At 39.9% G+C, this 27,329-nt stretch overlaps 1 protein-coding gene and 1 long non-coding RNA gene across 4 annotated transcripts in view; one reads left to right on the top strand and one right to left on the bottom strand.

Moving 5' to 3' along the window:
• SEC23A (SEC23 homolog A, COPII coat complex component) overlaps positions 1-4,330 on the top strand; it is a 77,285-nt gene extending 72,955 nt beyond the window's left edge. For both annotated transcript variants that reach the window (XM_061394971.1, XM_061394970.1), the window contains one exon: positions 2,691-4,330. In XM_061394971.1, coding sequence (XP_061250955.1) covers positions 2,691-2,780 — 90 coding nt within the window. In that variant the 3' untranslated portion in view covers positions 2,781-4,330. The remainder of the gene's footprint in view (positions 1-2,690) is intronic.
• Positions 1-27,061, bottom strand: part of LOC133234446 (uncharacterized) — a 45,274-nt gene extending 18,213 nt beyond the window's left edge. The window contains exons 1-2 of one of the 2 annotated variants that reach the window (XR_009732139.1): positions 26,409-27,061; positions 25,621-26,011 (exon numbers count right to left, since the gene is read on the bottom strand). This is a non-coding gene — a long non-coding RNA (uncharacterized LOC133234446). Of the gene's footprint in view, positions 1-25,620; positions 26,012-26,408 lie in introns of those variants that run through there. The other variant, XR_009732140.1, reaches the window with a different exon arrangement.
• Between the last annotated feature and the right edge of the window lie 268 nt (positions 27,062-27,329).

Raw genomic sequence — 27,329 nt, 5'->3', positions numbered from 1 at the left:
TCCATATATGCATTAGTATACTGTATTTATGTTTTCCTTCTGGCTTACTTCACTCTGTATAATAGGCTCCAGTTTCATCCACCTCATTAGAACTGATTCAAATGTATTCTTTTTAATGGCTGAGTAATACTCCATTGTGTATATGTACCACAGCTTTCTTATCCATTCATCTGCTGATGGGCATCTAGGTTGCTTCCATGTCCTGGCTATTATAAACAGTGCTGCAGTGAACATTGGGGTACACGTGTCTCTTTCCCTTCTGGTTTCCTCAGTGTATGCCCAGCAGTGGGATTGCTGGATCATAAGGCAGTTCTATTTCCAGTTTTTTAAGGAATCTCCACACTGTTCTCCATAGTGGCTGTACTAGTTTGCATTCCCACCAACAGTGTAAGAGGGTTCCCTTTTCTCCACACCCTCTCCAGCATTTATTATTTGTAGACTTTTGGATCACAGCCATTCTGACTGGTGTGAGATGGTACCTCATAGTGGTTTTGATTTGCATTTCTCTGATAATGAGTGATGTTGAGCATCTTTTCTTGTGTTTGTTAGCCATCTGTATGTCTTCTTTGGAGAAATGTCTATTTAGTTCTTTGCCCATTTTTTGATTGGGTCGTTTATTTTCTGGAGTTGAGCTGTAGAAGTTGCTTGTATATTTTGAGAATAGTTGTTTGTCAGTTGCTTCATTTGCTATTATTTTCTCCCATTCTGAAGGCTGTCTTTTCACCTTGCTAATAGTTTCCTTTGATGTGCAGAAGCTTTTAAGGTTAATTAGGTCCCATTTGTTTATTTTTGCTTTTATTTCCAATATTCTGGGAGTGGGTCATAGAGGATCCTGCTGTGATGTATGTCAGAGAGTGTTTTGCCTATGTTCTCCTCTAGGAGTTTTATAGTTTCTGGTCTTATGTTGAGATCTTTAATCCACTTTGAGTTGATTTTTGTGTATGGTGTTAGAAAGTGTTCTAGTTTCATTCTTTTACAAGTGCTTGACCAGATTTCCCAGCACCACTTGTTAAAGAGATTGTCTTTAATCCATTGTATATTCTTGCCTCCTTTGTCAAAGATAGGTGTCCATATGTGCGTGGATTTATCTCTGGGCTTTCTATTTTATTCCATTGATCTATATTTCCGTCTTTGTGCCAGTACCATACTGTCTTGATAACTGTGGCTTTGTAGTAGAGCCTGAAGTCAGGTAGGTTGATTCCTCCAGTTCCATTCTTCTTTCTCAAGATCGCTTTGGCTATTCGAGGTTTTTGTATTTCCATACAAATTGTGAAATTATTTGTTCTAGCTCTGTGAAGAATACTGTTGGTAGCTTGATAGGGATTGCGTTGAATCTATAAATTGCTTTGGGTAGTATACCATTTTCACTATATTGATTCTTCCAATCCATGAACATGGTATATTTCTCCATGTATTAGTGTCCTTTTTGATTTCTTTCACCAGTGTTTTATAGTTTTCTATATATAGGTCTTTAGTTTCTTTAGGTAGATATATTCCTAAGTATTTTATTCTTTCCGTTGCAATGGTGAATGGAATTGTTTCTTAATTTCTCTTTCTGTTTTCTCATTATTAGTGTATAGGAATGCAAGGATTTCTGTGTGTTGATTTTATATCCTGCAACTTTACTATAATCATTGATTAGTTCTAGTAATTTTCTGGTGGAATCTTTAGGGTTTTCTATGTAGAGGATCATGTCATCTGCAAATAGTGAGAGCTTTACTTCTTCTTTTCCAATTTGATTCCTTTTATTTCTTTTCTGCTCTGATTGCTGTGGCCAAAACTTTCAAAATTATGTTGAATAGTAATGGTGAAAGCTATTTTAATGCCAATTGATGAATTGCAGTACAAATCTGACTCTGACCACTTGGGGTTAGTGCAGACCCCAAAAGTCAAAGGACATGGTCCACAAACAAGACCTACCCTGTTCAGATGCCAGCCGAAAGTTGAATCCCAGGTTACGCACGTTTCCGACCAGCTGGCTACAAATTCGTGTTTGGGGGTGGTGAGAAAGGGAGAGTGGTCGGATGGGAGATGGGTGGGTGGGGTAGATAAGAGGATGGGTTCCCACAACCCCCCATCAGATTTGGAAATTCCCTAGAACAACTCACAGAACTCAGGAAAGAACTATATTTATGATTACAGTTTTATTATAAAACTGATAATTCCTTTTCCCATGGAATCGGGGTTTGTCACCCTCCCAGCTGATGTATTGATGTATTTATTCCTCAAATAGGAATCTCCACTTGGCTCTGGTATCCAGTGGGTTTTTTTTTTTTTTTGCCTTTGCCTTTGTTTTGTATGATTGATTGAAAATCTAGCCCCCCACTGCCCCCACACCATCCCTTCCTCCCTGGAGGTCAGGCTCTCTTAATGCCCAGCCATCTAATTACGTGGTTGATCTTTCTGGTGACTGGTCCCTATCCTGAGTCATCTCATCTCACAGCATAAACTCTAGTGTGATCTGAAGGGCTCATGAATAACAGATGCTGCTGTCAGGTAATTCCAAGGATGTAGTCTCCCCCCTCAGGAATCTGGGACAAAGACCAGTCAGATTCTTTATTATACAAGAACATAGACATTATTCTGCTTAAAATGATTTCCTTGTCTATTTTTTTTTACACATTTGCTTATACATTTTAAGGTATCATCCTTTGTTTTTGATTATAGCGAATATCTTTGTTTTCTTCTAGGAGTCTGGAGCGCCGATTCTCACAGATGATGTTAGTTTGCAAGTGTTTATGGATCACTTGAAAAAACTTGCTGTGTCAAGTGCTGCTTGATGTGCTGAACTTAATAAGATTGAGAAGATGAAATAGTATTTGTTTCTTTTTTCTCTTCTTTTCAGTTAATCTGTGGAAATCAACAGATCTCTGTAGACTCTTTTTGTATTAGTATGGTTTGAGACAGCATTTGGAAAAATGTTCATGTTTGTAGATTAAGCTAGAGTATAAGAGCAATACGAACAAATTTGTTTTCCTTGCCACAGTATTATAACTGGTTTTAGAAATTTGAAGTCTTTATAACTTCAGTTCAGTTCAGTCGCTCAGTCGTGTCCGACTCTTTGCGACCCCAGAATCGCAGCACGCCAGGCCTCCCTGTCCATCACCAACTCCCAGAGTTCACTCAAACTCATGTCCCATCTAGTTGGTGATGCTTTATAACTTAATTATGTTAAAAAGTAAAAATAGCGTCTGCCTTGCACTGCAGGGATATAACTTATTTGTATGTTGCAGACAAATTCCAAGTGGCACTGAATGTTCTGACTTTTTGAAAACTTGTTTCTTAATTTTAACCAGAAAGTAAACAAAATCATCAACAGTAATGATAAATGTGAACATTTTTGCCTATTCATTGAATATTTTTCCATGATATTCAGCACTTATGTATACACTTCTTCTGTACTTACTCTGTTAAGGCAGATTTATTTTTATGATGACTTGTTTAGGAATTATTTGACTTTATATATGGTAATTTTCATGAAGATAATTTAATGTTTTTCGTCATTTGAAAAAAATAGTTTAGAGATGAAAGTTTTTTTGGATGACAGTTCCATAATTGATAACATGTGAAATTCCCACAAAGGACCCAACTATGTGATTAAACATATTTTTTTTAATAAAGGGAAATAGAAAAGAAATAGTTTCGTCACAGTACATTTTAGAAAGGCTTTGCAGTAAAAAGACTATTGTAACTTCTAAACCAAATTTAATATTCACTGCATGCTTTTGTTATTTCCTTTTGTTTTTCTGAGGTAAGTTTTATATTATATCCTTCAGTATTTTAAACTCTTGGGAGTTTACACACTACTTTCTGTTTTTGCTTCCATTTCGTGAACAGTTGTAGTTCTTATTGAAACAGTATTATCTAATATTTTGTTGAATTTTATCATGTGATGATGCTCAGTTCTCTTTTGATTTATTCATTAGTATCATTCACTTTTACCTTTTAAAGTTTACTTGTAGCAGATGTTTACATTGCTAAAGCCAGATATGTTTGACAATGAAATTCACATCAAGTACTGCAATAAAAGGTGGTGCTACTATATGGGCTTAGAAGGACTGCGATGATTGTATTTGCATGAACACAATCATATGATGGGAAAACAGAGACTTTAAATGAATTGTTTATATGTTTTATTTGATTAGAGTAAATAAATTGCTCTATTCCATTTTATTTGAACTATGATAGGTCTAAATACCAATAAAATATACATTTGCTCTGTTTTCCCGCTTATTTTGAAATCTAGTAAGCCTGAAAAGCCTAGTGTAAAAGTAGAGCATTTATAAAACCTGCTATTGATGGATTAAAAAGTCACTTATTTCAAAAAAAACAGCTTTATTGAGTTTTAATTCAAGATAAATTCCTTTTAAATCTGATAAAAATCCTCCAAAATTTTTCTTTTGCAAAAATGAGAACAGATACCTCAGTGCTGGTGAACATTGACATTATTTGATCCATTGATTTAGAACAAAGGTCCTTTTATGGTGAAGATGATCAAGGCATTTGAACATTGCTCTTTTAATTTCTTTGATCATTTAAGACCAACATCTTTTTGTTGCTTTCCTGGCATTCTTCAAATTTGATTATTCAGTGTAAATGCATATCTTACATTTTTGTCATTGCATAGCTGATAGTCTTCTCTACAACTGCTGTGTGCTGCTCTTCACAATTTAAAAATGGAGGAGCAATTTAAAAAATGTTTTACTGTATACTGTTTAGTTCTGTTTAGACTGCAACTATTTTAATTTCTGATCAACCTCATCTAAAACTTTGCACCAAGAAAAATTTCTCAATTGTGCTATTAATGTCATGTTTTATTTTCTTGGTCAGTCCTTTAGTTTTAAAACAGTTCAAAAAGAAAGTTTTAATTGTAAAGATACTAAAACTCATTAAAGGTTTCCATATGTACACTAAAATTTGCACTTACAAAAAAGATTACACCTCAAAGTTCACACTGTTTCACTGTTTTAAAATTTAACCCCAAACAAAAACTCTGGGTGGCCATATAAAGACTGAGTGAATTGTTTCTTCATCTTTGTAATTACCACTGTTTATTGAACCTACTGTTTAAACACTAGGATACTTTGACCAATGGATATTGAAGACCAAAAAAAAAAAAATCTCTTCAAGGGAGACGAACTGATTCAAAAACTGTTACTAATTTAACCTTCCAAAGGCAAGGGTGTCTGGATGTTGGGACTGGATTGTATGGGATTTCTCTGAATTAAGTTCTGAGTATGGGACAAATACAATGTTTATGAAAGGATAGGTAGTTCAGTTCAGTTCAGTTGCTCTGTCGTGTCTGACTCTTTGCAACCCCATGAATTGCAGCACGCCAGGCCTCCCTGTCCATCACCAACTCCCAGAATTTACTCAGACTCACATCCATCGAGTCGGTGATGCCATCCAGCCATCTCATCCTCTGTCATCCCCTTCTCCTCCTGCCCCAAATCCCTCCCAGCATCAGAGTCTTTTCCAGTGAGTCAACTCTTCGCTTGAGATGGCCAAAATATTGGAGTTTCAGCTTTAGCATCATTCCTTCCAATGAACACCCAGGACTGATCTTTAGAATGGACTGGTTGGATTTCCTTGCAGTCCAAGGGACTCTCAGGAGTCTTCTCCAACACCACAGTTCAAAAGCATCAATTCTTTGGGACTCAGCTTTCTTCACAGTTCAACTCTCATATCCATACATGCCCACTGGAAAAACCATAGCCTTGACTAGATGGACCTTTGTTGGCAAAGTAATGTCTCTGCTTTTTTAATATGCTATCTAGGTTGGTCATAACTTTCCTTCCAAGGAGTCTTTTAATTTCATGGCTGCAGTCACCATCTGCAGGGATTTTGGAGCCCCCCAAAAATAAAGTCAGCCACTGTTTCCCCATGTATTTGCCATAAAGTGATGAGACCAGATGCCATGATCTTAGTTTTCTGAATGTTGAGCTTTAAGCCAACTTTTTCACTCTCCTCTTTCACTTTCATCAAGAGGCTTTTTAGTTCCTCTTCACTGTCTCAATGTAATAATCAGAAAATTACACACATATTATAACTCAGAGGTAGCCATAGCAATTGTATAGACTGTAGACCAATAAAAATTGTTTCAAGCTGGAGTATTTTATCACTGATATTATTTGGAATTGCTGGCATATGGCAATAAAACTCAAACCAAGTGCTCTGACTTTGTTACACTGCTGTCCTTGGAAACAAGGTTATTTTCTCATGAGTTATATAAGAAATTTCAATGAAAATTATAAAATATTTAGAATTGAACAATAAAAGTACTCTTTCAAAACTTGTGGCATGGAAAAAAAGATTATTAGAGGGATATATTGTTTTAAAGGCAACTGGAGAAAAAAGATTGAAAATAAATGAACTTTGTATTCAACTCAATGAAAATGAACAACAAATACATCTAAGGAAAGAAGGAGAAAGGAAATAAAGGTAAAATAAGAATTTTAATGAGATAGAAAATAAATGGAGGCGATGCTTCATAAAACCAAAACCAAAAAGATAATAAGCATTGAAAGTCTTAAATGCATTTCGAAAGCAAGAAGGAAATTGACTATCAGCTCATCTTCTGAATAGTTTTTTAATGGAAATCTTAAATGAACAATTATTCAAATTTTTTGGTCCAGGCCAATTAAGAAGCATAATTGTTGTATAATTACCAAGGCATCTAAAATTTATTCTCTAATGAATTTCAGGGAAAACTTGATGTTAAAATCATATACTTACTCCTTATGAACATAGAAGTACTTATGAAGTTGATAAATTATAGTTAAAGGAGTCCATTGAGATCATTAAATCCTATTTCCTTACCCAGTTCAAGAATTCCCTCACAATATCCCTGATGGTTGATTGACCTCTGTAGATCACTTGCAGTGTCAGTTAAGACAGGAGAGCGTAGATTGCTGAACCCTACAAGTGACTTACACTTTTAAAGAAAAGATAGTGAACTGGGAAGGATTAATATGTGACATACCAAAAAGAAGCCTTGACCAGAATTTGATGGCGAACATTTAAATCTGTTTTACACAACACATTCTGGGTACTATAACCATTGACCTACAAAGCCATCTGGCCCTCTGATATTGTCATTAAATGAGAGCTGGGCAACCCGTAATGCAGGAAGTCTGTGCTACTTCAGAAATACACTTTCCAAGCAGGACATCATGTACCTACTTCCCAGCAGAGCCCTGTAATCAGAGTACACTTCTAGGTAGAGAGAAGGGCATGAAAAGCCAGGGGGTGCGAATCTGTTTCCTAGGGAAAATGTGGCCTGAGCTGCTGCTGGGAAGAATTCTATTTTCTGATCTGTGTCAGGATCTTGCTCAGCTGCCTTAACAGGGTGAAGCAGCCACAGAAGGATGCTATGTGTACATTTAAACTTGTCTGAGGACTGCACTGTTTGTTTTAGCAAAACAGGGAAATCCATAAAATCAACAATTTCTGGAAGGGTTAGACATTTTCCTAAGGATAACAAATGTGTAGATTACTTAGGAGTTACAGTAAAGACATCATTTGAAGTGATAAGCGTTGTGATTGAAGAACCTCTAATGAGTGAGGATCACATTTCACTAGATTTACTGGTTTAGGGCTGATAGTTCCTGTCATGAAGGCAATTTAAAAACAACTTAATCTGCAGAAAATTAATCTTCATAAAATCCTTGTGAGATGTTGACAGGTCAAGTTATTTGTGTGTTTGAAAACATCTGGGAAGAAAAACTCAATGGAGATGAGAGAATCATAGCACAGTGCTTCTCAAGCTTGACCAGGCATAGGAATCACCTGGTGATGATAAAATGCAGACTTTGACTAAGTGCTAACAAGGTAAGTGGGGAGTACAGAGTCAGACACAGTCCTCCTCTGCTGAGCCCAGGTTATTCCATCCTGTCTGATCTCTTGAAATGTATCATTCTAAAATTCTATTTTTAATGAGAACATTAAGCCAACTGATTTATCAAATATCCCTTTTCAGCAAGTAAGTATTTCTATTAGAAAGGTTATTAAGTTACTGAAATATTAATGGGAGTACAGTATCATGTACCTGAAGAGAATGTGTTCATTGAATCTTGGGTTTTGGTAATACCGGGAATCAGCTTCTATATTTGGATAAAGGTGTTGAGAAAATAAGATTCTGAGTAATAGACTTTGGAATAGCTTTAATTATTTTAGGGAAGATGCATCCCATTTCTTAGGACTGTGCAAGCAAAGTCATGTTATGAAATGTTCTTCACTAGGTATATTTCAACATTCAGAAAACTAAGATCATGGCATCTGGTCCCATCACTTCATGGGAAATAGATGGGGAAACAGTGGAAACAGTGGCAGACTTTATTTTGGGGGGCTCCAAAATCACTGCAGATGGTGACTGCAGCCACGAAATTAAAAGCCACTTACTCCTTGGAAGGAAAGTTATGACCAACCTAGATAGCATATTCAAAAGCAGGTTTTACATGTTTCAATGCCATTCTCTAAAAAAAAAAAAAAAAAAAAAACAGGGACATTACTTTGCCAACAAAGGTCCGGCTAGTCAAGGCTATGGTTTTTCCAGTAGTCATGTATGGATGTGAGAGTTGAACTGTGAAGAAAGCTGAGCCCCGAAGAATTGATGCTTTTGAACTGTAGTGTTGGAGAAGACTCTTGAGAGTCCCTTGGACTGCAAGGAGATCCAACCAGTCCATTCTAAAGGAGATCAGTCCTGGGTGTTCTTTGGAGGGAATGATGCTAAAGCTGAAACTCCAGTACTTTGGCCACCTCATGCAAAGAGTTGACTCATTGGAAAAGACTCTGATGCTGGGAGAGATTGGGGGCAGGAGGAGAAGGGGATGACAGAGGATGAGATGGCTGGATGGCATCACCGACTCGATGGATGTGAGTTTGAGTGAACTCCGGGAGTTGGTGATGGACAGGGAGGCCTGGTGTGCTGCGATTCATGGGGTCGCAAAGAGTCAGACACGACTGAACTGCACTGAACTGAGGTATATTTATTAGTTGCTTAGACAACCATTATGGGTTAGATAGACATGGATATCCAGTGGCTCAGATGATAACCTGCCTGCAATGCGGGAGACCTGGGTTCAATTTCTGGGTCAGGAAGATACCCTGGAGAAGGGAATGGCAACCCACACCAGTATTCTTGCCTGGGAAATCCCATGGACAGACAACCTGGCAGGCTATAGTCTGTGGGGTCGCAAAGAGTCAGACATGACTGAGCAGTTAACACACTAGACAACCATTATGTATTAGACAGACGTGGATATTCATGCAATTAGAAAAATAAACTCAACAGTCTGAGCAGTCTTTACACCAACAGACTACCGTTCTGTGTATATTACATCATCTTTTTAAAAATTTTATTTCTTTGAATTTATTTTCAACTAGAGGATAACTGCTTTATAATATTGTGTTTCTACCGTATATCAACACGAATCAGCCATAGGTATACTGATGTCCCCTCCCCCTCGAACCTCCCTCCCACCTCCCACTCTGTCATCTTCTTATATATTTATTTACAGTAGCATTTTCAATTACATTCACTTATTGAGTATCATACAGCTTTTGATGTGGCTTGTTGTAAATGACTCTAATGATTAGTTTCCATTTGGAGTCTAAAGTCCAGCATGGTTTCAGGGAGCTCATGCTTTGTTATTACAGGTTCTCTGGCAAGAACATTCATGGCGCCCCTTGTGCTTACTCAGCCTCTATGGGAGACAGCTACATCTGCTTCTCCATCTGCACCTTTCAGTTTTAAGTCCATATGTCCATATCATTAGCTGTCCAGCTGTCTAATGAAGGAAATTAACTGGATTCAAACAAACCTCCACCTTTCTGAAAGACCTTCCACAAAACAATAGTTATGTGGAACACTGCAAGGATTTCTTATGATTAAATAGATCATTAAATGGTGATGGCTGAAAAGAGATATGTTAAAACATGACCAGAGTTTACTTTTATTTATTAAGAATATAATCACAAAATATTTTAAATAATGAAGTAGCCATGCTACATGTTATATATGGCTCTGCACCTATCATAGATAAAACCCACTCATAAATAAAATCTAAGGTTGCCACTACAGGGTAAGAAAACCAAATCCTTGACATGGCATTCTAGACGTTATCAATCAGCACGCCTGTAACACTCAGGAAGTCCTCTGCTCGCAGCCTCTCTGCCGAGATAAGCAGTCAGTCCCAGTTTCTTCCTTAAACAAAGGCGTGGGATCATTTAAAGGCATCTCTAAGGTGCAGACTGGCTGCTAACCTATAAAGTGATTTGGCATGAAAAAGTTTTCCCAGTAAGGATCAGTTCAGTTCAGTTGCTAGGTCGTGTCCAACCCTTTGCGACCCCATGGACTGCAGCATGCCAGGCTTCCCTGTCCATCACCAACTCCTGGAGCTTGCTCAAACTCATGCCCATCGAGTCGGTGATGCCATCCAACCATTTCATCCTCTGTCATCCCATTCTCCTCCTGCCTTTGATCTTTCCCAGCATCAGGGTCTTTTCAAATGAGTCAGCTCTTCACATCAGGTGGCCAAAGTATTGGAGTTTCAGCTTAAGCATCAGTCCTTCCAATGAATATTTAGGACTGATTTCCTTTACGATGGACTGGTTGGATCTCCTTGCAGTCCAAGGGACACTCCAACCCCACAGTTTAAAAGCATCAATTCTTTGGTGCTCAGCTATCTTTATAGTCCAACTCTCACATCCATACATGACTACTGGGAAAACCATAGCTTTGACTAGACGGACCTTTGTTGACAAAGTAATGTCTCTGCTTTTTAATATGCTGTCTAGGTTGGTTATAGCTTTTCTTCCAAGGAGCAAGCATAAGGATATCCCAGTACGGATACTGGCAATTAATTAGACTATGTATACTTCCTTTCCTCTAAAATTTGAATAGGAAAACTCAGAGAGCAGCAGCTGTTCTGTAATGAGAGGAAAAATGATAGAGAAGAAACAAAGAGTGGAAGAGGCATGTTGACTGTAGAACCAGAGGGTGAAGGTTCATGAGCCATGGCTGGGTAGGGATCCTAGATGCCCTTGAATCTTGAAGCCTGGCTATTTTATGGAATCCTTTCACCCTTACTCCCAAATGTTTCGTCGTCGTTGCTGTTCAGTCGCTCAGTTGTGTCCAACTCTTTGGAACCCTGTGGACTGTAGCACACCAGGCTCCATGGGGTTCTCCAGGCAAGAATACTGGAGTGGGTTGTCTCTTTCTTCTCCAGGGGATCTTACCAACCCAGGAATTGAACCTGTCTCCTGCGTTGCAGGCGGATTCTTGAACCAGTTGCAAATGTGCCCTTACATCAAATCCCCAATATTGAAAAAGAGTTAAACTTGTTGGTGAAACAATGGTCACAGTGACAATGATGATACTACCTTTTCACCTGCCTGTTGGAAAGAAAAGGGATTCAGCATTGAGAACACTAATCAGACAGTGAGATATGTGGCACATTTGAGTCCCAGAAGATGCCTTATCTGCTCACTTGGAACAGATAAGGCTCACCTGGTTTGGATGTCTTTCTAACACTGTCCAAGAGGATTCCTAACAAAAAATCTTAATATCGATGAGTAATGGGAATTACACAAGACTCAATCCACTTTTCACTTTCATGCATTGGAGAAGGAAAGGGCAACCCACTCCAGTGTTCTTGCCTGGAGAATCCCAGGGACGGGGAGCCTGGTGGGCTGCCGTCTATGGGGTTGCACAGAGTCGGACACGACTGAAGTGACTTAGCAGCAGCAGCACTCCACGTCTTTATAATTAGTGCATTGAAAGAGCAGGGATCGTGAATCATAATTTTGAGAGCTACTATATTTTTATCTCTGCCCCTTTAAACTTGTTCAGTGTGTAATTTTCCATCCATCAACCACTTGAGGAAGACCCTAGCAGGTTGATAATTTGGGCGTCACTTCTACCTAATAGATCTCTCTTAAGTCATAGACATGGTCCCACTTAACAATAGTCATATTCTTGCTAGGTGGAAAGCATTCATCATTTCATTCACAGTTCTGCATGTGGTCTCTATTACGGCTCACATATTCTGCTATCTATGTTATCTTAGTCCAAGTTACTTGTTTCACATTTATCCACAAGAAGAGTATAAACTATACATACACAGAGAATTCCATTGTCAGTCTCTGGTTCTTCTCTCAGTGAAGCTTCCTAATCAGCATGTCTTGGGAATAGTTCTAGTCTCCATATACTCTTTTCCCAGGACCTGGAGATTGCCTCCTGGGTCTGACCTGTTCACCTCTTCCTCCACAGCGTTTGGTCTGTGATACACAATTCTCACTTTAGGACCTTTATTCCAAGTCACAGGATTTGCTTATAAGCAGCTCAAAGTAAACCCGAAGAGACAAATCTTTATCATGAATTCTAGTGGAAGGCTACATTTGCCTCTCAAATGCTGCTGCTGCTGCTGCTGCTGCTAAGTCACTTCAGTCGTGTCTGACTCTGTGCGACCCCATAGACGGCAGCCCACCAGGCTCCCTTGTCCCTGGGATTCTCCAGGTAAGAACACTGGAGTGGGTTGCCATTTCCTTCTCCAATGCAGGAAAGTGAAAAGTGAAAGTGAAGTCGCTCAGTCGTGTCTGACTCTTCGCGACCCCATGGACTGCAGCCCACCAGGCTCCTCTATCCATGGGATTTTCTAGGCAAGAGTACTGGAGTGGGGTGCCATCGCCTTCTCCGTCTCAAATGCTAGACAAGGCCATCTGTCTGTTTTTCCTGTTAAGGTGGTGACCTGATGTGCGGCTTTGTGCAGAATGTTAGTGGTTATGTTCTCCTCTGCCCCCTGGGTCTGCTCTGCTAGTGGGGCTTCTCTGTGGGCTGTAACCATGGGAAGGGTGTTTTAGTGACGAGAGTCCCACCCTGGTGGGAGTCCATGCTGAAACTGGATGCTCCTTTGCACAAGTCTATGACACCTTGTTTAACACCTAAGTGTTTCTCAGTAATTGTCGCTAAAAAATATCTCAGAGATACAACCGTTCACTCACTTTATATGCAATACTATGTAGATTACATAAGTGCTGTAGACTAGAGATGAAAATTATTTATAGAGCAGTGCCTTGTGCTAAAAATATCAGTTGCTGATGTTTCTAGAAAGTTAGAAAAAGAACTAACCTACCAGTCAGATATATGCAGGGAGGGAGACATGAAGTATTTTATCATTTATCCTTCCCGTAAAGAAAATTATAATTTCATTTCAAATAATCAATGAAAAATTTCTGTGTGTTAGATGATTCATACATTAGAATGTATCTGTCCTTTATTTCTGACTTTTGTACTTAAATGAGATTAATACTAAAATATTTCCTGCCACGTCTTCCTTACGATTAGATTTTAGGACTGAAAAACAAATTTGTCAAGAGAAAAAAATTATTCTGTGCTTTTTTTTCTGTTAAGGGCTGTGTCATTACATTTCTCTGTATTATTTTCACTTTCTACTTATTTGTAGAATTGCTGAACTAGTTGTTGAATTGTGTGAAAATTTTAATTCACTGTGGTTTTTTTACATTAATATTATTAGGCCTTCAATAAACAACAGAGAAAATGACTAAGGGAAGAAAATAATGACATAATAAAAATAACAAGGAAAGCATTTCAGAGAAATGTTAGAAAATGTTGAAGAAATTTCAGTCAAGAGGTGAAAATAGCTTGAAGGCACTAACACTTTTTCACCACACGGGGGCAGCAGCTACCATATAACTGGAAACAAGTCATTTTCTTATTTCTCCTCCACTTTAAATTCTGGACATTTCTAATTATTTTTTGTGATTTAAAAAATATCAATGCCCATGCCTTAGTGTGTGATTTTTGACAGCTAATCCCTATGCCTGTCTAAAATAATTGGACCCCCAAAGTAAAAAAATAGTTTGTTGAAAGTGTACGGAATTCGAAAGTCTGAGTTAATCTCCACATCACACATGGAATACTTTAAAAAACAGAGTTCCCAGAAGAAAATTACAGATACATAAAATTTAAAATTTTCTGTAAATCAATTCTCTTAAAAGTAGCAATTGTGAAAAAAAAATATTAATTGTGGACTCTGCAGCACAATTAAGAGAGACTGGGAGGGGATTCCAAGGTCACACATAACCCTAAAATCTCCAGATTGACCACGTTTTTGACCTATAATTTCTTGCAGAATATTTAATATTTTAGTCATGTTTCATTTGGTTACCATCTAAATATAGATTTAAAGTATGATGTTCGTTTTTTAAGCAAAAGCACAATAACCATAACCAGGAGAATTTGTGTAAGAAAGTTATATTTAGTAGAAGATCCTAAAATGTCAAAAATTCTCTGACTCTTTCCATGCTCGAGTGAATTACTTACCATATGAGTGGAGATCTGTGGGGATAAACAGCTTTGGTAAATGTTAGATATAGTGGGTGTTTCAGCTATTTTTAAACATCAAGGTTTGAGCATTTGCTATTTCCAGCAGGAGTAATCCAGCAGAGTTTAGATTAACATGTGCTTTCTCTTTTCTTTTTCTTTTGTATAATCAGTGTTTGTCTATCTAGCAAACAGGGGGAAACGGATAGTGTATCTCTTTTAAGAAGAAGAATCCATGGGTGTTGATATTAAGCACACGCGCAGGGGACAGAGGGTGCCGAGTGAGGTGTTTAGAAGCATGGCTGCATGGGTTAGAGTCCCAACTTTGCCACTCCCCAGCTGAATCACTTTGGGCACGTTAATCACTCTGAACCTTCTTCTCAGGTGTAAGATGGGGAAAATTACAGTACCTACTCATAGGGTTGTGTGAGCATTAAATGATTAAGTGCCTGTAGTATGCTTAGAACAGTGCCTGGTGCTTATTAAATGCCCTGTAAGTGTTGCATATTGAAAAGCAGAGACATTACTTTGCCAACAAAGGTCCATCTAGTCAAGGCTATGGTTTTTCCTGTGGTCATGTATGGATGTGAGAGTTGGACTGTGAAGAAAGCTGAGTGCCAAAGAACTGATGCTTTTGAACTGTGGTGTTGGAGAAGACTCTTGAGAGTCCCTTGGACTGCAAGGAGATCCAGCCAGTCCATTCTGAAGGAGATCAGCCCTGGGTGTTCTTTGGAAGGAATGATGCTAAAGCTGAAACTGCAATACTTTGGCCACCTCATGCGAAGAGTTGACTCATTGGAAAAGACTCTGATGCTGGGAGAGATTGGGGGCAGGAGGAGAAGGGGATGACAGAGGACGAGATGGCTGGATGGCATCACTGACTTGATGGATGTGAGTTTGAGTGAACTCCGGGAGTTGGTGATGGACAGGGAGGCCTGGCGTGCTGCAATTCATGGGGTCTCAAAGAGTTGGACACGACTGAACGACTGAACTGAACTGAACTGAAGTGTTGGTTGCCATCCTTGTCATGGGAGGCTTTACTCCTCTCTGACTCTTCATTGTCTGTTGGGTACCCCACGTTATTATCTGCCTTTTACAGATAAAGTAACTAAGACTTAAAGGCCTTATAAAAGTGTTCATGGCTGATAAGTGGTAAAGTACATGGATTATATTATACTGATTGTATACAAATACACCAGGAACTGCAACTGAATAACAAACTTAATAGTAATTAATAACGAATGGAGCACTCACTTTGTGCCAGGCACTGTTTCATGTGCTAAGGATAACCTCTGAGACAGGCACCATTATTATTTTCATTTTGTCAATGAGGAAATGAAGGCACAGAATGATCAAATGACTCACGCAAGATGGCATAGCTACTTAGTGATAGACTTGAGTAAGTCCAGGTAATTTGCCCTAGAATCCATGACTTATTTTTGCTGTTTTCCCTGGGGGTGATTAAAAGTTCCTATGGAGCTTCTATGGAGTCCTGAGATGAGGGAAGGGTATGGGAGGAACTCATTGAAAGGATGTGACTACCAGTTGTATGGAGAACTGGACCAATACAATTAATGCTCCTCACCCCTGCCCCTGTTCTTGGAATGATGCTCTGCCCACTGTTCCCACACTAGAGGCTCTTTCAAAGACACAGCCTTAAAAGAATAGGTGTTGATGAGACCATCTGAACTGAAAAAGTGACAGAACCTAATTAAAGCCTCTGTATAAGCTTTTAAGGTTCTGGTGGGTGAGTGAAGAGATCAGCTCATCTAGCGGGCACCCAAGACAAGTCTTGCATGCAAATTTTCTTGTTTATTAAAACTGTCACCCACCAATCTGGAGTGGTCTGCCCCTTTCCTCAATTCTTCCTTGCTCTCAGTGTATGGGGCCAGTTGAACCAACAAAGTGTCATTTGGTCATCACTGGCTCGGCTGGAAGGCCATTCCATTTGGTGTTTGGTCATCAGCCTTCCCCTCGCTGCCTGTGGCCCCTGTATCTTGTGGACTGTCTCTCTTGATGATGCTTCAGGAGAGCCCAGCCAGGAGCCCCTGCTGACCAGCTCCCACGCCTGCTCGCAGGGGTCCTACTGATCTTCCCAAACTCAGTCGGTCCACACTTTGGCCACTGGCTGTGGGCTTCCATCACTGCCCCATGCTGCAGTGACCTCTTGCTTGGTATACTGATTTGTGATTTTTCAAGTAACTTCAGGATCCTTCAGTAAAGTTGCTGTTGCTCTCTCTAGCTCTCTGCCTACATCCAGGTACACCTGAGTAGGGGTTAAGCGCCGTTCTCATAGACCTTCTCCACACTGCTGTCTCCTCCATTATAATTGCCTATTAGAATAGAATTCCAGGCAGGAACAAAGACTCAAACTCCTATTGATTTGGGATTTACACTTGCCAGAACTCTCTACTACTTGTCTCCTCCACCGCGGGTGTTTTGATATTGAGTTGAGGTGCCCAACCTCGTAAACATGTCCTAGATATCCCTCCTTTACTCCCACCCACCTCCCACCTACTTTCCTCTCCCTCTTTACCCAGACTCCTGATTTCTTTAACTTAAATGGAGGTATAGTCAATTTCCAGTACTGTCATTATTATAAGCATTGTCACCATCACCGAGAATATACAGTGAATTCCCAGGCCTGGGCGTTACATTAGGGATGTGTTGCAAACAGACTGTTGGAACTGCAAGAAAATCTAACATGAGAGTCTAGGGGGTTATTTCAATTGGGCAATATCTGCTTCTCCAAATTAATCCACTGGGAAAATACAGTAGATGAAACAGCTGAGATAGACATGGGCCATATATTGAGGGGCCATGTAAGCCAGTTTAAGAAGTTTAGATTTTAAAGGCACTGAGGATCCCATGGCAGATTTTAAGCAGGACAATGTCTGATCGGAGTGAATAATCTGGAGGTCGGTAAGGCTCAGTTCAGTTCAGTCGCTCAGTCGTGTCTGACTCTTTGCGATCCCATGGACTGCAGCACACCAGGCTTCCCTGTCCATCACCAACTCATGAAGTTTACTCAAACTCACGTTCATTGGGTTGGTGATGCCATCCAACCATCTCATCCTCTGTTGTCCCTTTCTCCTCCTGCCTTCAATCTTTCTCAGCATCAGTCCTTCCAATGAATATTCAGGACTGATTTTCTTTAGGATGGACTGGTTGGATCTCCTTGCAGTCCAAGGGACTCCCAAGAGTCTTCTCCAACACCACAGTTCAAAAGCATCAATTCTTCAGTGCTCAGCTTCCTTTATAGTGCAACTCTCACATCCACACACGACTACTGGAAAAACTACAGCTTTGACTAGATGGACCTTTGTTGGCAAAGTAATGTCTCTGCTTTTGAATATGCTATCTAGGTTGGTCATAACTTTTCTTCCAAGGAGTAAGCATCTTTAATTTAATGGCTGCAGTCACCATCTGCAGTGATTTTGGAGACCAAAAAAATAAAGTCTGTTTCCACTGTTTCCCCATCTATTTGCCATGGAGTGATGAGACCAGAGGCCATGATCTTAGTTTTCTGAATGTTGAGTTTTAAGCTAACTTTTTCACTCTCCTCTTTCACTTTCATCAAGAGGCTCTTTAGTTCTTCTTCACTTTCTGCCATAAGTGTGGTGCATCTGTGTATCTGAGATTATTGATATTTCTCCTGGCAGTCTTGATTCCAGCTTGTGTTTAATCCAGTCCAGCATTTCTCATGATGTACTCTGCGTTGAAGTTAAATAAGCACAGTGACAATATACAGCCTTGACGTACTCCTTTCCCGATTTGGAACCAGTCTGTTGTTCCATGTCCAGTTCTAACTGTTGCTTCTTGACCTACATACAGATTTCTCAGGAGGTAGGTAAGGTGGTCTGATATTCCCATCTCTTTCAGAATTTTCCACAGTCTGTTGTGATCCACACAGTCAAAGGTTTTGGCATAGTCAATGAAGCAGAAGTAGATGTTTTTCTGGAACTCTCTTGCTTTTTTCAATGATCCAACAGATGTTGGCAATTTGATCTCTGGTTCCTCCGCCTTTTCTAAATTCAGCTTGAACATCTGGAAGTTCATGGTTCACGTACTGTTGAAGCCTGGCTTGCAAAATTTTGAGCATTACTTTACTAGCATGTGAGATGAGTGCAATTGTGTGGTAGTTTGAGCATTCTTTGGCATTGCTTTTCTTTGGGATTGGAATGAAAACTGACATTTTCTGGTCCTGTGGCCACTGCTGAGTTTTCCAAATTTGCTGGCATATTGAGTGCAGCACTTTCACAGCATCATCTTCTAGGATTCGAAATAGCTCAGCTGGAATTCCATCACCTCCACTAACTTTGTTCGTTCTGATGCTTCTTAAGGCACGCTTAACTTTGCATTCCAGGTTGTCTGGCTCTAGGTGAGTGATCACACCATTGTGGTTATATCTGGGTCATGAAGATCTTTTTTGTATAGTTCTTCTGTGATTTCTTGCCACCTCTTCTTAATATCTTCTGCTTCTGTTAGGTCCATACCATTTCTGTCCTTTATTGTGGCCATCTTTGCAAGAAAAGTTCCCTTGGTATCTCTAATTTTCTTGAAGAGATCTGTTGTCTTTCCCATTCTGTTGTTTTCCTCTATTTCTTTGCATTGATCACTGAGGAAGGCTTTCCTATTTCTCCTTGCCATTCTTTGGAACTCTGCATTCAAATGGGTATATCTTTCCTTTTCTCGTTTCCTTTTGCTTCTTTTCATGGCTGTTTGTAAGGCCTCCTTAGACAACCATTTTGCCTTTTTGCATATCTTTTTCTTGGGGATGGTCTTGATCACTGCCTCCTGTACGATATCACGAACCTCCGTCCATAGTTCTTCAGGCACTCTATCGGATCTAATCCCTTGAATCTATTTGTCACTTTCACTGTATAGTCGTAAGGGATTTGATTTAGGTCATACCTGAAAAAAGGAGGACAGATGAGAAGTACTTGCTATGAGTGAGGGGCCTTGTGCTATTCTCTGAGTTTTGAGGCATTTCCTTTCTCTAATTCGGAGAAGGCAATGGCACCCCACTCCAGTACTCTTGCCTGGAAAATCCCATGGACGGAGGAGCCTGGTAGGCTCCAGACCATGGGGTCGCTAAGAATCAGGCACGACTGAGCGACTTCACTTTCACTTTTTACTTTCATGCATTGGAGAAGGAAATGGCAACCCACTCCAGTATTCTTGCCTGAAGAATCTCAGGGACAGAGGAGCCTAGTGGGCTGCCGTCTATGGGGTCACACAGAGTCGGACAGGACTGAAGCAACTTAGCAGCAGCAGCAGGCAAGAGGGATGATGCTGGGAGAGGGGTAATGAGAAGGATAGAATTCAGAGACTGATGTGGGAGGGAGAAGAGACAGGCTGCCTCTGCCTGGAGTTATTTTAGCTAGAAAATTCATAGTTATTCTTTCGTTTTTTAAAACAATTTTATTGAGATATATTTGACATATGAAATTGTATATATTTAAAGTATTCAGCTTGATGTTTTGATAAATGTGAAAATATCACCATAATCAAGCTAAGTAATTTACAAATCAGCTCTAGTTACAATTGCATGTACAATTTTATCTTGAGAAGATTTAAATTGAGATCGGTTCTCTTAGCCAATTATAAGTATGCAATATAGTATTGTTGAAAATGTGAAAAATATGTATATACATGTACACACACACAAAGAGAAATATTATTCAGCCTTAGAGAAAAATCTTGCCATTTGAAACTACATGAATGAACGTGGAGGGCATTATGCTATGTGAACTATGCCAGAGAAAGACAAACGCTCTATATTTGTCCTTTAAGAGCTCCCCAGTTAAGACTTCCCTTTCTTCTCATGGCTTGCTCCCATAGCTTACCTGTGCACATTTGATATGATAATTTTTTTTTTTTAAACTGTGTCTGTCTGTCTCACTAGATTGTGCTGTCTCTAATGAGGGCAGTAATTTTCCCCCAAAGTTTTTGTATTCTCCGACTTTATTCCATTGCTTGATACATAAAAGTCTGTTAAATATTTGGTTAACAAATGAATGGATGAATAAACAAATGAAGAGACCTATCAGAGTACTAGGTGTTACTCTGGAAGTTATGCCATGTTGTGCCTTGGCACCCAAATCCCCTGAGTCAACGTGATTGAAAACACCTGGATCCTACAGTGCAAGCGTATTGACCCAGACAAGGAGACTGGCCCAGATCTGGCACAGCAGGAATGTCAAGGAATGAAATCTGAACATTAGCACAAGCAAGGCAACTTGACTTCTTGCAAAGCAAAACCTGTCTGGATTTTAATGTATCTTAGGGTACAAAAAAAAATCAGGGATCCCTCCAGTCTGTACTTCTCTAACCTGGTGGACTGGAATTCTACTGTGCCACCACGAAAAGCAAGAGAAGTTACAGGCAGCCACATCCACCCACCTGCATCATACCCTTTGCACTATTTGCTGCATTGGGAGCAGATCAAAGGAAAAGCACCTTTTTGAACTACTTGGTGTCTCCTGTCTTTCCTGCCCTCCAAACCAAAGCAGCGCTCGGCGCATCCACCACACACGTGCAACACTGGTTGGATTTTTATGATTTTTGCTAGCCTAATTGGTGTGAAGCTGTATTCCATTGTTTGATCCAGATTTTCAATACTTTAAATCTTTTACTTTAAAAAGTTTCTCTTCTCTAGATTCTTGATCCTCTGTAACTACTTTTTATCTTTGCTTTCTGATTACAGCCAACAGAAATTTGTCCTTTTATTTTTTTTTTTAATTTCAAAGAACCATCTTTGGGGTTATCATTCTGATATTTTTCTATTTTCATCTTCATTACTTTACTCTCTTATTAATTCCTTTGTGCTTACCCTTGTCTTGCTTTATTGCTTTCTTAGGAGTTCTCAGCTCATTTACTATGATGCTTTCTTTGAGTGTTAGTGAATATTTTCCTCTGGGTACCTCGTTGCTGATACTGTATTCTTTAATGTGTAGTGTTTTCATTTCGGCTATTTCTAAATTGATCTTAATGATTTTTGTTTTACTTAGGAGGTTTATAGGAGTTGGTGTTTGGTTTGTGGTATAAATAATATAATACACATATCCAATAAGTTGATCTTATGTATTTCTTGAAATGTTATCCTTTTTATTTTTTTTATTTTTTGGCCTATATCTGATTGGCCAGGAAGCAGACAGTGTCAAAATTCTCTACTACTATTGCATTGCTGAAAATGTATCCTGGTATGTCTACGGACATATTTCCTGTGTGTGTTTTCAATACAATCCTAGTTTGCATATAAAGATTTGACTGTTGTATACATACTAAGGACTGTATCACTTATTAACGTAAAATAATCCTATTTTAATGTAAAACAATCCTATGTAATGCTTTTGGCCTTATATTCCTCTTAATTAGTTATTAATATTTTCATCACTGCTTCTTTCTCCTGTGCCCTTGTTTCCCATACATTTTCCTTCCCTTTTACTTTTTTCCTTTTTATGTCACTTGATATTATATGGGGCTCTTAAACTCAGCAGTTTGGGACTCGATCTGCAACCCTCTGACTTCAATATGTTTGGTGTTACCTGTCATCTTGTTTCATGTTTTGTTTTCCCATTTCTGTGCGTTTCCATTGTTTTGAAATATGGATCTCATTTTCTTTGCTTTTATCTTCCTTCGGAGATAGTCACACACATATTTAAATTTTGCTAGTGGTACTTAGCTTTCAAAGTTTTTCAAAAGCATTCATAAATTTACATTTCTGTAACTCCCAAAGAGTAAAACCATATCTTTGATTACTGTTTAGAGAAGTTTAAACTCCCCTCCAACTTCTCCTTGAGGATCCCTGGGGGCTCAGTGGTAAAGAATCTGCCTGCAATGCAGGAGATGTGGCAGAAGCCATAGGTTCCATTCCTGGGTTGGGAAGATCCCCTGGAAGGGAAATGGCAACCCACTCCAGTATTCTCATCTGGGAAATCCTGTGGACAGAGGAGCCTGGTGGGCTACAGTTCCTGGGGTCTCAAAAGAGTCAGACATGACTTAGCACCTAAACAACCACCACCACCTTCTCCTTGCTTATTACTTCTCACCCACCCAGTTCTTCTTAATGAAATCTGAGTTTTAAAATTTGGATTATTATACAAATTTTAAAAATATTTTTTTCTTTCAAAAATGTTTCTTTTTAATTGTAGCATCAGGAATGTTTGGATACTGCTTTAGTTTCTCTTTTTAAACTCTTCCTAGATGATTAAATCCATCTTTCAGCCATTTTTGGAGCTCTGGAACACTTCTATTTTTACCTCCTTCATATTTACCTCCTTCTAGGCTTCTTCTCTTGGCCAGTTGAAATTGGTTTTCAAATGTATATTTTTTTAAAAGGTTTTAAAAATATGAGTGGGTATAGTTTCTGGAACACCCGAGTCTGTTTTATTGCTTTCACAAGTATGCAACAACTTGGGTGTATGGATGAGAAATGCTGCCTGCCATACCAGTAAAGGAAGGATGCCGTGGCCATCAAGAGGGAGGCCACTACAGCCATGCCCAACCGTGCCCCCTGAGGGGATCCAGGATGGACAAAAACAGGACACCCACCCTAGACAGCCTATCAAAGACAGGATTTCAATGAGCCCAGACTCTTGCCCCTACAGAGAAATGTGCTAAAATCATTAACTTCAGATGTATGATTTTCTTTAATTAACAGTGATCTTTTGATGTTCCAACTACCTGGTTTTTGTTGCAAAGCTTATATATACCATACCTCCTCTTGAACTTCTGCTGGAGCAATCTATTCCAGCTAGTTGAAAGCTTGGCTTAAGTCCTCAGGATATCTTCAGAATAAAACACAATTATCAAATTTAAGGCTTTTATTTTTCCCCCTTAGTCAACAGCTGTGTATAAAATTCTTGGATTACCATGAATTTCCCCTCAGGTGTCGCAGGGCAGAGACAAGGTCATGCACACTTGATGGTGCTCCTCAGAGTGGCCTGGCCCCTGAACTGGCACCACTGGTGGCCAGGAGGCCCTTCGGGTGGCTGCCTTTTCCCCAGCAAACTCCTCTGCACTGACTGGGCTTTGTCCTTCAGGCTCCAGCACTGAAGGTGAAGAGAGAGCAGAGAGGGTTTGTGGAGGACCCGGCCCCTGACTCAAGATCATCTGGGTTCCCTGGGGGACGACTGTGCAGGGTCACCGTCTGGCCGACTCCTTAGCTTGGTTTGCGCGCTCGGCGAAAAGCCGAGCACAACCCACGTGTTGATGACGCGGACGACCCACGTGTTGATGACTGGCGCAGAGAAGTAGTGGGCTCTGTGGAAGGCTGAGGCTGTGTACGGAGCCGGGCTCTGTGCACCTGTACCTCCCGGCGCCCCGAGACCGCAGCCCCGTGGCCAGAAGGCCTGTGCGGAAGTGGCCGTCGGTGCTGCGCTTGCACAGCCCACCCGCCGCCTGCACTCCAAGACGTGGTCTAAGACCCTTTCTGCCCCGTCCAGCTCCTGGGTCTCAGGTCCTGGTCTTGTGCACAGCTCACGTGCAGTCCCCACGTGCCGCTAGTGCGGCAGGTGGGTCACAGGCAGCAAGTGGGTCACGTGTGGTCCCTGCGGCCAACCAGGAGTGTGGGCGGGTGCCTGGCGGTCTTAGTGTAGCTGATGTCCACCCGCAGTAGCGCCTTGTGCCCAGGCTCGGCTCCAGTGGTGTTTTGTACTAAATATAGGATGGCTTTGGTTGTTCATTGTTTCACAACCTAGTTATATCCTATAGAGATGCATGATATGCTTTGAAAGGCTTTTCCGGCAAAAGAGGGTTAAAAAAAACATACGGGGTCATACATTCTGAACAAAGTAACTAAAATAGCATAATATTTAAGGGCCATTGTCGTTGGTTACTTTGTACTTTATTCTGCAGAACAAGGGCAAAGAACCTAGAAATTAATTAGTGTTTCTAACCAGAGCCTGTGATTGCTACTCCCAGTTAGTACCAAGGTAAACTTGACTTTCTTTTATAGAGAACATTAAGTAGAAGGTGTTTTTTTTCCCCATTCAAGCATGACTTATTTAAAGATTTTTTTGTTTGTTTTAAAATAAGGTTTGGACTCTGTAGTAAATATTGAATACGTCTGGTTTTGTAATAAATGACTCATAGTTGTTGGTTCAGGAAAATCTATATTTTTAATTCTGTTTAGTTTGAATAAATACTTTTTGTAATGAGTGCTCATGGTTAGAATTGGATTAAATGAACTCCGGAAAAAACGAACAAAAAAACCCAACCGAAAATCATGCCCAAACAAATAAATAAACAAATGAAAAATGAATTTCTCCTTAAATCTTTTAAAGGATTTTTTTTCCCTCTATCTTTTGGCTTTGAGTGTTGCAGTACATTTTATTTTAATCCAGGACAGGAAAAAAGAGGGGGCAGTATTGTATAGTGTTTCAGAGGACTGGCTCTAGTACTTCACAGACAGAGGTTTAAGGTTTCTATCTGCCACTTACCTACCTACCAGTTACCAGTCATAAGATCCTGGGTAAGTTAGGCTTCAGTTTTCCCACTAGCATGAGGAAGAAACCAGTGACGGTATTGAACCTCATAGGGTTACTGCGAGCATTCAGTGAGTTAATTTCTATGTTTAGCCCAGTACCTACTGTTCTCTTCTGTGCTCTACTAAGTCCCTTCCATTGTCTGACTCTTTGGGACCCTATGGACTGTAGCCTGGTGGGCTCCTCTGTCTGTGGGATTTCCCAGGCAAGAATACTGGAGTGGGTTGCTCCATGGATCTTCCTGACTCAGGGATTGAACCTGCATCTCTTAACATCTCCTGCATTGGCAGGTGGGTTCTTTACTTCTAGTGACACCTGGGAAGCCTTCAGTACCTATTTTACGTTACTCGTTTATTTACTTGATTTTCCCTTCTGTCTGTTGGGGCTTTTTTCCAGAGATGTCAGTTGTCTGCATTTCAATCTTTCCTTTTCTTTTTCTTCTGCTGTCATCGTGTTACGTCTTATTGTTTTATATTTCATAAGAGTATACAAGTTCAGGAACTTCCCTGGTGGCCCAGTGGCTAAGACGCTGTGCTCCCAGCAGCAGGCCTGGGTTTGATTATGGGTTAGGGAACTAGATCCCACATGCTGAAGCTAAGACCTGGCACAGCCAAATAAATAAATACTAAAAAAAAGGTATACAAGTTCATTCTCATTTTTTCTTTTATCACACCTGCATTTTCTCTCAACCTAGATTTTAATTTTGCTAATGTGTTTCCAAAACTTTTTAAGTCATGAAATGTAATGCACATACAGAAAAGAATATATTCTAAATGCACACACTGAGAAATTCTAAGAGAATAAAGTTTATTCTCTAAGAAGGAGGTTAGAAACATAACATGGCGGCATCCCAGGAGTCTCCACATGCCCCATTCCTAGGGACGAACTCCTTGTTCCTTTCAAAGATAATGGTCTTCCGACTTTGACGGTAATCACTGCCTTGCTTTCGGTTTTTTAATCGTTTGGCAGCCTACGTATACATCCCTAAATATAGCAGTTTAGCTTTTTAACTTTATGTACAAGAAATCAGCCAGTGTGAATTGTTTGTTTGGCTCCTTCCATAAGTCACTGTATTTGTGGCACTCAGCTGTGTTGGGGTGAGTAGGTGTCGTCTGCTGCATTTTCGTTTCTGTATGGTAGGTATCTCATCGTTACGTACAGCGCCATTCTACCCTGTCTGCAGGGGTTAGATTGGGTCCACACAGTTGGGTTGACTATGGTTTTTGGCTACTAAAAAAATGGTGCTTTAAACATTCTCTAAAAAAGTACAAATTATATATATTTAAGGTACATACCATGATGATTCGATGTATATATATACATAGTGAAAGAATTACCACAGTCAAGCTAATTAACATATTGTTTCCTTGTATAGTTTCATTTTTAAAAATGATTAGAGCACCTGAAATCTAAGCAAGTTTCCAGTATCCAATACAGTATAATTAACTTGAAATTTGTATTCTGGTGCACTCTGTGGTATTTCTTAGGGTAAATATTATATATCCACTAGAAGGTTTGTTGACTAATAGAGCACACAGATAATCAAGTCTAGTAGGTATTTTCAGACCACTTACCAGAACAGTGTGCAATAGTACTTGTAATTTCCTTAAAACTATTCACTTGACCTTCTCATTTCACCCTGCTCTTTCTTTGTCCAGATTCTCCTCCTTAGATCAGGTGTCTTTTTATATTGTTCTTGAAGACTAATCAGAATTTGGAAATTTTTTGCTGGAATATAAAGAGTTTATTTTTAGACATTAGCTCTGTTTTTCCTGGGCTCTCATATATGTTGTTCTCTTTTTCTTTATCCTGTATTTTTTCCCCCTCACAGACTCATGTTGGGTTTTTCTCCTTTTGTTTCCTTGAACAAAATGAGATGAATCCAAACTCCGTGTTTGTCATCAGATAGGGTGAGTAGACTTTTTCTTACCTCCTCACTCATATCTTTAACAAACCGTATTGGTGTATTGATACAGTTCAAAGATATTTAGATATGATCTCTTTTTCACAGGACATGTGAAGGGCAGGTTGATGCATTGCGCTTTCAGCCCAGTTTTCCTTTTCGAAGCGGGCGTTTGTTCAGTTGACGTACCGTTCGTTTGTCTCTAATGCTTGATTCTGTGACGTGTGAATCGCTACGGTGCACACAAGCTTCAATCCTCAGCTTTCGGTGCTCATAGCCGAATAGTTCGGTGTTCACAGAGAAGGCGGATGTCACCCGTCCCTTCATGCGTCTCCTCGCCTCTGTACACATACTCATTGTCCCACTGCTTTCTGGTGTTTACTCTCTCTGCCCGGACGCAGAGATTTGGAGGAGTGAGGAAGGGAAGGGGAGTCCTGTGTGGTTTTGTGTCTCACACATAGAAAAACACCCAAGGGGCATGGAGGGCTTCGTCTCTGTTTGCTACGTTCTTTTTTACTTATTTACTTTTATTTTGGCTGTGCCGGGTCTTCGTTGCTGCTCTGGGGCTTTCTCTAATTGTGAAAAGCAGGGG

This window comes from Bos javanicus, chromosome 21 (genome assembly GCF_032452875.1).
Source record: "Bos javanicus breed banteng chromosome 21, ARS-OSU_banteng_1.0, whole genome shotgun sequence".
In the NCBI taxonomy this organism is placed as follows: domain Eukaryota; kingdom Metazoa; phylum Chordata; class Mammalia; order Artiodactyla; family Bovidae; genus Bos; species Bos javanicus.
This window is presented reverse-complemented; position numbering and strand designations above follow the sequence as displayed.